This window comes from Octopus sinensis, linkage group LG9 (genome assembly GCF_006345805.1).
Source record: "Octopus sinensis linkage group LG9, ASM634580v1, whole genome shotgun sequence".
In the NCBI taxonomy this organism is placed as follows: Eukaryota; Metazoa; Mollusca; class Cephalopoda; order Octopoda; family Octopodidae; genus Octopus; species Octopus sinensis.
The window spans coordinates 33,754,197-33,766,403 of NC_043005.1; the positions used below are offsets into that span (position 1 = coordinate 33,754,197).

The following is a 12,207-nucleotide window of genomic DNA, read 5'->3' on the forward strand; positions in this document are numbered from 1 at the left end:
GTGTGTGTGTGTGTTAAAGATGATTTTTCCTATTAAGAATGCTGTCAATAACATTCCAGATTTATCTTACCTTTGGCTGATCCTAGCATTACTTTTAGTTGCTCCTTTGGAGTCCTTGCCCCCAACATCTGACCGTGTCAGCTGCAATATATATATATGCAAACTAATTTTTAAAAAAAAATGAATATTTTTTTTTTGTAATTGAGTGTTGGTTATGAGAGTGGTTGTTGTTGCTGTGGTGGTGGTGGTGGTGGGGATTATCTTGAAGGTAATATGTGAAGTAGTGGTGCTTATTTAAGATTATAGTGATATTTGATGGTGGTGATGGTAGGATGAATAGTGATTAATATTTAAATGTCTGTTGTGGCAGATGTTATGATGGTGATGATTGTTGAAATGATAGTGATTGTTGTGGTGAAGATGATTGTGGTAATGGTGATGGTGATGATAGTGGTTGTGGTTATGGTGGTAATAGTTGTGAGGGTAGTGGCGGTAGTAGTTGTTGTTATGATAGTGATTATTGTGATGGTAGTGTTTGTGATAATGATAGTGATTTTGTGATGGTAGTAGTTGTTGTGATAGTAGTCATTGTTGTTTTGGTGGTTGTGATGGTGTTGACTGTTGTTGTTGTGCTGATGGTAGTAGTTTTCTTATGCTTAAATTTTTAAAAATGGTAAAGTTTCTATTCAAAGGAGACCGTATGGCATGAATCAATCACTACAGGGTAATATACAGAGAAGTTAGTGTTTCCAATCTTTGAATACCATTTTGTGTCTAAGAACCCAACATTTAACACTCAACAACTGATTCAACTTTACTCAAATTCCAGGACATAGCTCATTTTTGTAAACATAATCCTCATCATTGTTCGACCGTGGTTGAGACAATGGAATTTACTATGTTACGCCAGACTTCACGGTCCATCATAGCATTACAGAGGTCCTGTTGCTGGATGCCTGTATCCCTGGAGATTACATCAGGGTAGGAGAGTGTGCGCCCTCTGGTATCACGAGCAGATGGCTTCCAGAGGAGAAGAGTAGAATTTACCTAGTTTTCAGCTCTACAACAATGTCCATCAAACTGGACTCTTCTACCTTTCACAACATTCTGGAACTATTCATTATTATGTTGGCTGAAAGTGGTTGGCTCAGTTCCTGTGTAACAAAACAACATCATCATTATTATCATCGTTTAACATCCAGTTTCCATACTGGTATGGATTTGACTGTTTGACAGGAGTTGGCCAGCTGGAGAATTGCCTGGGCTCATTTGTCTGTTTTGATTTCAAAATGTTGATGATACTACTATAACTGTCATATAGGCAGTGAGCTGACAGAAACATTAGCACGCCGGGTGAAATGTGTAGCCGTATTTCATCTGTCGTTACTTTCTGAGTTCAAATTCCGCCGAGGTCAACTTTGCCTTTCATCCTTTTGGGGTCAATAAATAAAGTACCAGTTTCCCACTGGGGTCGATGTAATAGACTTAATCCTTTTGTCTGTCCTTGTTTGTCCCCTCTATGTTTAGCCCTTTGTGGGCAGTAAAGAAATACATTTGTCTGTTTTGGCATGGTTTCCCTTAATGCCCTTCCTAATGCCAACCCCTTTACAGAGTGTGCTGGGTGCTCTTTACATAACATAGATACTTTTCAATGTGGTGCCAGCATAAGTGCATTTTAAGTGGTGCCAGCTCAAGTGCTTTTCATGTGGTGCTGGCATGAGTGCATTTTAAGTGGTGCCAGCTCAAGTGCTTTGTATGTGGTGCTGGCACAAATGCTTTGTACATAGTGCCAGCATGAGTGAAATTTATGTGGCACCAGTTCGAGACTGATTTAAATGGTCACCTTGTCTCTATTTGATTTTTGTTAAGCATTCATCATCATCATCGTTTAACGTCCGCTTTCCATGCTAGCATGGGTTGGACGGTTCAACTGGGGTCTGGCAAGCTCGAAGGCTGCACCAGGCCAGTCAGATCTGGCAGTGTTTCTACAGCTGGATGCCCTTCCTAATGCCAACCACTCCGAGATAATAATATTTGCTTCTCTGCAATACATGAATAATTTTGATTGATTTAAGTGATTGTGCTCATTACATGAGCTGTGCTTGGACTTCACTATCAAGGACTTTGTTTGTTATCAGATCAAAGCTATGGAAACTGGAGATAACTACATTTCAGCCTCAATAATCTAAACATTAATTATCTATATTTCAGATTACCCAAACAAGATTTCAAAGTTTGTGAATAATCTAATTCACCATAACGCAAACTCAAGAATAATACTGGTGCTATCATATCGTATTTTGTTTACAATAATTAAAGTGAATTTGAATTACTGATGAACATGTAAAAATGTAGCACCAAAGGGGTATTACAGACACTATTGTAACAATCATCAAAAGTACCTTATGTCTGTTGGTTTTCTTGGTCATCTTATTTGGGTTCCGTTGGTCACTTACAACAGTGTTAAAAAAAACATAAACATGCAAAGTAGTGACAATATACAAACTTAAGATTAATTCAAATATCTTTAGAGATATTTGAATTCATTACAGGTTTCTCACTGCAGTTAGTCATGAAGAAAAAATTCTCACTTAAGATAAAAAAAAAAAAATGTCGGCTCACATCACTCTCTATTGGACGGAAGGATGTGTTTTTATCTTAGGTGAGAAATTTTCCTCTGCAACAACATGCAGTGAAAAGCCTTTTCAGATTTAAATATTTTTCTAATATACTTGAACTGATCATAAAACATTGGAACCATGTTAACTTGTTTTTGATAGTAGGGTACTTTATGGAATAGTGGATAGGGATAAAAATATGTTTGAGTTATTATTTGTCTATCTTTTATCCTTTATCTTTTACTTGTTTCAGCCATTAGACTGCGGCCATGCTGGGACACTACCTTGAAGAATTTTTAGTCAAATGAATCAACCCCAGTACCTTTTTTTTTTTTAAACCTGGTACTTATTCTACCAACCTCTTATGCTGATTGCTACGTTACAGGGACATAAACACACTGATACCAATTATCAGGAAGTGAAGGGGGACAAACACAGACACAAAGACACACACCCATAGATTTACATATATATATATCGGGCTTCTTTCAGTTTTTGTCTACCAAATTTACTCACAAGACTTTGGTTGGCCAAAGACTATAGGAGAAGACACTTGCCTAAGGTGCCACATAGTAGGACCGATCCCAGAACCATGTGGTTGGGAAGCAAACTTCTTACCACAGTCACACATGTGCCTACATAACTTGGGCATGCTGATTTCAGCCAATTTTAACAAATTAATTATTGGTATGTTGGTATACAAAAGCTTAATCAGTGCAGTAATTATGTTCAGTCTGGCTTCTTTGTCTATGTTCATATCAATTATCTGAAGAATTATTTATTTAAACAAAATATTTCTCTTTTGTTTTATGTAGATACTCAAGATCTAAATGTATAGGATTTATAAGAGTCTTGACTTTCAGAAAAAGGTAAGTGTTACATGTATTTTAAGACACATGATAGATAGAGCATTGTAGATATAAACTCTTAAACATTTCCTAGTTTTTATTTTCTATAAAAATCCTGTAAAAATGGTTTAACTTATAAAAAAATGAATGTACACAATAGTATTTACCTTGCGAATTGTTGTATTCTTTATAGAAGACATTTCTGAATCTGTGACGACATCATGATAGAGAACCACCAGAGGGTCATAGTGTAGTATTTCTCGTTTGAAATTCAAATAAGGTACAAGTCTCTCATGGAATGAGCAGACAACATTGTTGGAGATTTGTGGCTTTTTTCATTTTTTTTTGTAGAAAATGTTTAAAAAATAAAAACAAATACAAATAAGAAACAATGTGTACCTGTGTATATATGAAGGTATGTATGCATTTTTGATGTACATGCATGATTGTGTGTGTGTGTGTATAAAAATATACACACATAAACATATATATGGTTGTATTTACATGCAACTGCTAGGATGATTTTTCGTTTCTGAATCTGTGACGACATCATGATAGAGAGCCACCAGAGGGTCATAGTGTAATATTTCTTGTTTGAAATTCAAATAAGGTACAAGTCTCTCATGGAATGAGCAGACAACATTGTTGGAGATTTGTGGATTTTTTTCATTTTTTTGTAAAAAATGTTTAAAAAATAAAAACAAATACAAATAAGAAACAATGTGTACCTGTGTATATATGAAGGTATGTATGCATTTTTGATGTACATGCATGATTGTGTGTGTGTATAAAAATATACACACATAAATATATATATAGTTGTATTTACATGCAACTGCTAAGATGATTTTTCATTACCCAATAATATATTTAAATGAATTCTAGTTTCTAACTTTTGAAGGCTCAACATCTTATTAAATATTTTTCTGTAAAACAACAATTTGTTTTACAAAAATTTAAAATTTGAGCATTTTGGTGAACCCTTTTTCTGTAAAACAGGAAATTTTTTCCATTTAAATTTCTTGTTTTTTAAGATTACAGTATATAATTTATTATTTAGATCATCGTTCAAGTACCATTGCCATTGTTAGCCCAATTTTTGGTTCACCTCCATACTACATTGAGGTGATTGTTGGTTTTTATTGGGGGTGGGGAAGGTCACCACTGATTTTTAATTTATATTTTATAATGTACAGAAAACATATCTGATTATTTAGCCTCAGATTACTCCTGAGCAAGCAGACCTATGATCAAAGATGTTTCAGCTTGACCAGCCATTCTGTATTTCTGATACAGTATGTCTAGAAATACATCATCAAATGTATCTTTTCTAAGAGACAATAGGTAGAGATTTGAGGACAATCTGGCTGCTATTTCTAACAGGTTGAGTGATCATGCTGTCTCACATAATAACACCTGTACCTCCTTCAGTTCATGCTATTTGGGTTACCCCTGAGCTCAGCGAAAAGGAAGAAAAGTACTAATTTAATGAATTAACAAGAATTCGGACAGTGTTAATTAAATTTGCCCTGGCAATGATTACCGGAAAGAAGAGACAAGACATAACCAGAGAGAAGTCATGACCCGGTGGATGGTTTAACTTCTCTAGTGTTGTGAGATAGAGAGGAAAAGGTAGAGTAGACAGGAAAGAAAGGGTAGGAGGAAGAGTGTAAAAGAGACAGCTGAACGAAATGTGAATATGAAGAGGTTCTTGAGAAGATAATGTTTAAAAAATTTTATCATTATTATAATTATAATTATTAATTATTATGTTATAAAACTTATATGAAAATAAAGGTTATAATATAATGAATATTTTAACATAAAGTATATGCAATTTTAAACAAGTTTAAGAAATGGAAATTAAAAAATTTTAAAAAATGATATTTCTAATGCACGGCAAGGTTATGGAATTATAGTCAAGGCCTGATTGAGCTTGACTCAACATTTTGCTGGGTCAAGCACGTTTAGTGCTTGACCAATATTGTATTTTTAAACACAGCCTGTCCATAAGAGATTTTAACTTCAGACTAAAATTGCAGTAACTTGCCTGCCAACAGTGTATATATATATATATTATATATATATATATATATACACTAAGTAAGATATATAGATGGTTAGTTTATTTTATTACTTTTTCAGTTGCGTACAGCTGATGATTCACCAGACACAAACTTATATCAGCTGTAGGTATTAATTTCCAGCAGAATATTTGATTCCTCTGAACAATGATCATTTGGCCAATATGTGCTAGAATCTTCTAGAAAGGGCTCCTGTGATAATTTGGTTTCTTATCAAAAGGATTTTTCATCTGATATATCTGATTTATTCTTTTTAAATCTACTGAATATTTTAGTATCTGAATGGATGTAGGAGGTGGACATGATGGACAGTTAGGCAAGAAGTCAAGGTAAGTGGAGCATTAAGTAAAGAGATAAGGCATACCTTATGTCTTTAGTGCACACATTAGATATATATATTGCAAGTAGGGGGAAAACAATATATGGGAGGGTTGAATTCTTTACAAAACTAGATCTGTTGTAGGATTGAGACACTAACAGTGACAACAATGATGATGATGATGATGGCACTGAAGACAGCAACAGTCTCTACAATGGAGAGAACTGGAACTGGAAACTCTAATGATGACAATGATGATTATGAAGATAATGATGAAGATGGGGATGACTATATTGGAAAGAACTGGAAAATGTAAGGATGATGATGATGATGATGATGAAGGTAATGATGGTGGTGATGATGGTGATAATGAAGAGGATAAAAATGACAATGACAGTGATGATAACAATGAAAATACCAAGAACAATGACAATGCTGATAATAGTAATAATGATTTCAAATGTTTTTACAAGGGCAGTTTAGGAGAGGGGATTAAGTCGATTACATTGACCCCAATGTTTCACTGGTTCTTAATTTATTGACCCAGAAAGGATGCAAGGCAAAGTCGACTTTGGCAGGATTTGAGCTCAGAATGCAGTGACAGGTGAAATACTGCTAAGCATTCCATCTGGTGTGCTAACAATTCTGCCAGCTTGTCACCTGCTGATGATAGCAATAATGATAATTATAATTATGAATATAATCATAACAATAAAGATGACAATGACTTTTGCATGTCTGTTAACTTTATGTATTTTTCAAAAAAGTTTTACCTGTAACTGAGCCCGGCACAATTTCTCAAAGTTATAGTAACCTATCCATTTTGGTGGTGGGCGAATCAATGGATGCAAAACTGGTTTGTTACTAGATTTCTGAAGATAATTCCGTAATTCTGTCTGCAACTGATTGTCATGGATACCACTCCCGTTCTTCTTGACTGAAAAAATATCAACTCTTTAATTCCTTAGGAAGTTCTGATGATGCCAAAATCATCACCATAACTTTGACAAAGTTGTTTATTTCAATATATTGCTGTTGTTGTTGTTGTTTATTTGTCATTTCTCTAATTGTATGGGTTAGTAATGTTACTATTGTGTTGTTTGATACACAAGGGGATGCTGAAAAGTTCCTGGCTTTAAGGGTATGGTGAAAGGCTTGGTTGGAGGCCTAACCTTCTGGGTTCTTTTACTGGGCTTAGTAAAACTGAAGGACTGCTGCAATAAGTGAGTGAATCTGAGAGGCAAATACTTTGAATGATTAATTATCTTCATGTATTATCTTTTGCCCAAAGCCAAGGATGAGGTGGGGAAGAACGATCTTTGAATGTTGGGCTTCACAGAAGCAATGACATATGCCGTGCTTGAGAAGGACCTGTTAAGCCAAGTGAGATTGTAGTCATGGCCAATGCCAGTGTTGTTTAACTGGTCCATTAAAAGTATCCTTCAGTTGTTGGACAATATGCTGTGCATGTGAATACCTGTTGAATAGGATGAAATCATAGTCGTGGCCAATGCTAGTGCTGTCTGACTGGCACCCATACTGGTGGCATGTAAAGAGTACTCTTCGAGTGTTAGGCCTCATGGAGATAGTGATGTCAAGCTGAGTGAGATCATAGTCATGGCCAATGCCAGTGTCGCATAACTGGCCTGTTAAAAGCACCCTTCAATCGTTGGGTCATATGCTATGCTTGTGAAGATCTGTTGGACCAAATGAAATTGTTGTTGTGGCCGATACCAGTGCCATCTAACTGGCACCTGCGCCAGTGACACGTAAAAAGCCCTAAGAAAGCATTGGGTAGTGAAAGTTGACCAAGACTCTTGGTATTATACCAATGGTCACTTGTTGCCTAAAGATCAACCTCGTCCAAGGCATCTGTTGACCCCTCCACACTCAAACAAATGGAAACATCATGAAAATTCATGGACTGATCTCGGAAGACCACCACTGAACAATTGATGAACTTGTCGATATAACTGGTATGTCCAGGAGCTCCTGCCAACGAATTTTGAGTTATGAATTGTGAATGGAAAGAGTTGTAGCAAAATTTGTGCCTCACTTGCTCATGGAAGATCAAAAGCAGTCACAACTGAATGCATGTTGTGAACTGAAAGAACAGTTGGAAGTTGATCTGGGCCTTTTTCGAAGGTCATCACTGGTGATGAAAGCTGGTGCTGCAGAATTTGCATATGTAGAAGAGGTGAAAAAAAACAACAGTGGCATTGAAAGGCATCACTTCACAAGAGTTCCAGAACTGCTCCGAAAAGTGGAAAACACATCTAGACTGACGCATTGCTTCAAATGGATAATACTCTGAAGGCAATAAAAGTGTAAACATGTAAAACTCTCTTCTGCTTTTAATTATCTGAAATCTTCTTTTGAGAAAGGAAATGGTTTCTAACAAAGATACAAAGCTCCTCATCAGAATGTAAATAAAAAAACAAATTCACATTTTAAACTTGAGAAAAGTCTTGTATATTTTCACTGTTCCACTTATAGATAGTATTTTTAATGTATGAATTAGCTAGTTGATTTCATTTTATAAAAACTCTAGCTTATATGTATGCACGTGTGTCTATAAATGTGTGTGTGTGTGTGTGTGTAAAACAACTTTTCCCTAAAATTTTTTTATTAGGTTTTCATCAATTCATTCAAAATTGTACTCACCAATCAACTGTTGGATAGAATCAGCTGATAGATCTGGTCTTCCAAGCTACAAAATAATGTAAAAATCAGCCAAATATTTTCATTGAATCCATTCCATCACATACTGTACTATTTAAGAAAGCACATCTCTATCATTTTATACATCTCTAATGTTAATCTTAAGTTATTCTTTTCAGATAATGATGGCCATGATTTAAAATAGCTTCATCTTGGGCAGACATCTTAATCTTGGATTCTGAGGCAGAGATCTTGATCCTGTGACTTATATATCTTGAGCATTACCAGTGGATTAGTTGAACTGGTTGAGTATCAGACAAAAGGCAGCTCCATCAAAGAGATGAGCTTCAGGAAAACAAACTTCACAAATGGCAATCACACAAACTAACATGCTCTAGGTACTGCAGCATTGATACATGCCTATGTGCCACCTACCCAACTATACTGATCCCTCTACACAGAAGATATTAGCAGAATGTGGGTTTTATATCTAAAGTAGTTCATCCATTCCACAACAAAAGACCAAGCACTCTAACCTGGTCAAATAAAAAAGCATTATGGCAGGTGTTGTATGTGTTGCTAACATAGCACACACTTTTAGGGATCACTTCCTCTCATCTCATTTCTGGGTGAGGTTTACCATACTGCTCATTAACTATTTCAATTCCTCTCTACTGGGAGATTTGGACCAATTCAGACCCAATTGTTTTAACAGGCACTAAGGGTCCATCACCCTGGATGCTAGCTGGTGTGGGTGTGTCTCTCCAGGTGCCAAGTAGCAAATCTTCTGACTTGTGGCTGATCAAACTGAGGATTTCAGATTGATCCAAATAGACCAGAACTCCATCACAGCCACATTCATTATCTACCTCTTCTATGATGTAGAGGTTGTCATAGATAGATCTGCCAAGAATCACACAGGCCTGCATGCTTCTGGTCACACTATATCAATGGTAAGTGCCAATCTCTTCATGAGCACCTTGGCCAACATTTTAAATTCTACATGCTTTGCGGAATAATAAACCAGAAATAGTCAATATCACCTTTGTTTGCAGCTTTCTTCAGCTGCACCACCACTACCTGGTTAACACAACTGGAAATGTCCCCAGTCTCTTAGTAATTGTGATAGATGTCTGCTAAAATACATGTATCCTTAAAACTAACAACAGACAAACAATCCAAACAAAGTGATTTATTTTTTTTTACACCTGCCACTCACTAGCAAATGTACCTCAGCTACTGTAATTGTTTTTTGTAAGATTCCACCTCTTCTACTAAGAATTATGGAAGGCTGTTGAAATAGGTGCCAATGTCCACCATTTCCAGTTCACAACTACTCCCTGTTAGAAACCAGCATACATCTACTTAGAATCAAGTAAATGTTTGTTGCTGCCCACCAAAAATATAACTGTGTCTTTGTTGTCATGTGACATCTCTATCATCAGGACCTATTGAATATCATTTCCACCTTCAGGTATAAGAGTACACATCTTATCTTTGGTAAAGCAACTTTTGAGCTTTACATAGGAAAAATTCCACAGTGTCATTTTCACTACTAGTACATTGTTTACCTTATTTGATGCTTTTTTAAGGTCTCCTCTTTTAATTAGGTAATTCCTTCTCTAATCTGTTGCTATGCTGGATTGGGAAAATCTCCCCAAAGCCCACTATTTATATAAAGCTTTCACCCTTTTTCTCATTTTTTTGTAACTTTATTAAGTCCACTACCACATGTATTGTAACCCTTATTTATATACCGTTGTAAGTTTGAAAGGGTCTTGGTACCGATAATAAAGAAATTTATGTTGTTTTTTTACTACTGTCCTCATTGTTTTTGAGTCCTTGTGGCCAATAAAAAGACAATTATTATTATTGTTAATGTTGTTGTTGTTACTGTTATGTGTGAATTCTTGACAAACAAACAAATAAAAAAAAGACAAAATTGCTGCACAATTACCTTATAAAGTATAGCTGCCATTGACATATGGGCTTTAGTGAGTAAATGTTGTGATGCTGCGTCTGTACCAAGTATGCTAATGGTATAATTATACCATTTCACAGCTTCCCAGTCCATTTCCATGTCCTGGGCCACATCAGCAATGCTAAGACATTGTGTCGTCTCTAAAGCCATAGTTCTCTTTCCCAGCAGATTCCCTCTTGCCAGTTGATACAGTGGTACTTGGTATATTTCTACAATCCGTAGAAGTCCAAGTGATGCCCCCTGAAGGTCGTCTGTGTCTGGCCACATTTCTGAGTCTTGTATGAATTTGGCAGTGTGTAAAAATTCTATAACAGAAGAATATGTTAAGTAATAGCATTGCTCCAGCATGGCACCACCCAGTGACTGGAACCAGTAAAATAGTAAATGCAAAATATGTAAATAAGCTGGATATTTAAGAATTTTAAGTAGTGGCAGGATTAGAAAATAAAGCTACTTGGTTTAATATTGGTTTCAAATTTTGGCACTAGGTCATCAATTTTAGGGGAAGAAAAGTCGATTATATTGGCCCCAGCATACAACTGATACTTATTTTATCAACCCCAAAAAGATGAACGGCAAAGTCAACTTTGGCAGCATTTGAACTTAAAATGTAAACATGGATGAAATAATACTAAGCATTTTGTTTGGCAAGCTAATGATTCTGCCAGTGTGCTGCCTTTATGTCCAGTGACATAATCAAGAATGATGCGGAGTTACTTCTTTTAACTTCTCCTCTCATACTGATATTTACTATCAACTACACCACCCTTGCACATCCTTCACTACATAACCTTCTTCACTCATCTCCAACCACTTATTACTCTCCTCCCAATCTCCTATGAATTCATCCAGCCACCCCTCCTCATCCTCAGTCTGTATTCTCTCTTATAATCATCTTCTTGCACCTCGAGAGTATACTCTGACATTTACCAACTTATCTTCTTCCCAGATATCCACATCGCCCTTACATAATGCAGGGTAGCCATGTATTTCTTCTATAACAAGACACTTGTACCTGTCCCACTGTTATACTTTGACCTCTCCACACTTGGCATAAAGCCACCCCATCCTCCCCTACAACCCCCCTCAGCTGAGGGGATTTCTTCTTTCTCTTTGTTTTGCAAGTTACTTGGTAACCTCGCTAGTGCTGGTGTCATAGCAAAAAAAAACAAAAAAAAAACTGCTCTATACATTCTGTAAGGTGGTTGGTAATAGCAAGGGCATCCAGCCATAGAAACCATACCTGAGCAGATATTGGAGCTTTACTCAGTCCTCCAGCTTGTTGGATCCTATCAAACAATTCAATCCATACTAGTATGGAAAATAGTCATTAAATGATGATGATGATGATGATGATGATGATGATATACCTATTTCTTTACTACTCACAAGGGGCTAAACACAGAGAGGACAAACAAGGACAAACAAACGGATTAAGTCGATTATATTGACCCCAGTGTGTAACTGGTACTTAATTTATCAACCCCGAAAGGATGAAAGGCATAGTTGACCTCGGTGGAATTTGAACTCAGAACGTAGCGGCAGACGAAATACTGCTAAGCATTTCGCCCAGCGTGCTAATGTTTCTGCCAGCTCGCCGTCTTAATGATGATGATACACCATCAGCTACCATAGCTGGTGTGGCACCTCATGAAAATGTAGGAGGACATAATTGTTTTTTTTTAGCTAAGCAGCA

General features: G+C 36.3%; 1 protein-coding gene across 4 annotated transcripts in view; it reads right to left on the minus strand.

The window, feature by feature from the left end:
* Window positions 1-12,207, minus strand: part of LOC118764821 (prolyl 4-hydroxylase subunit alpha-2-like) — a 36,648-nt gene that overhangs the window by 18,626 nt on the left and 5,815 nt on the right. For 3 of the 4 annotated variants that reach the window (XM_036505881.1, XM_036505884.1, XM_036505883.1), the window contains exons 3-7: window positions 10,488-10,816; window positions 8,534-8,579; window positions 6,643-6,806; window positions 3,634-3,795; window positions 71-141 (exon numbers count right to left, since the gene is read on the minus strand). In XM_036505881.1, the coding sequence (XP_036361774.1) occupies window positions 71-141; window positions 3,634-3,795; window positions 6,643-6,806; window positions 8,534-8,579; window positions 10,488-10,816 (772 nt within the window). The remainder of the gene's footprint in view (window positions 1-70; window positions 142-3,633; window positions 3,796-6,642; window positions 6,807-8,533; window positions 8,580-10,487; window positions 10,817-12,207) is intronic. The other variant, XM_036505882.1, reaches the window with a different exon arrangement.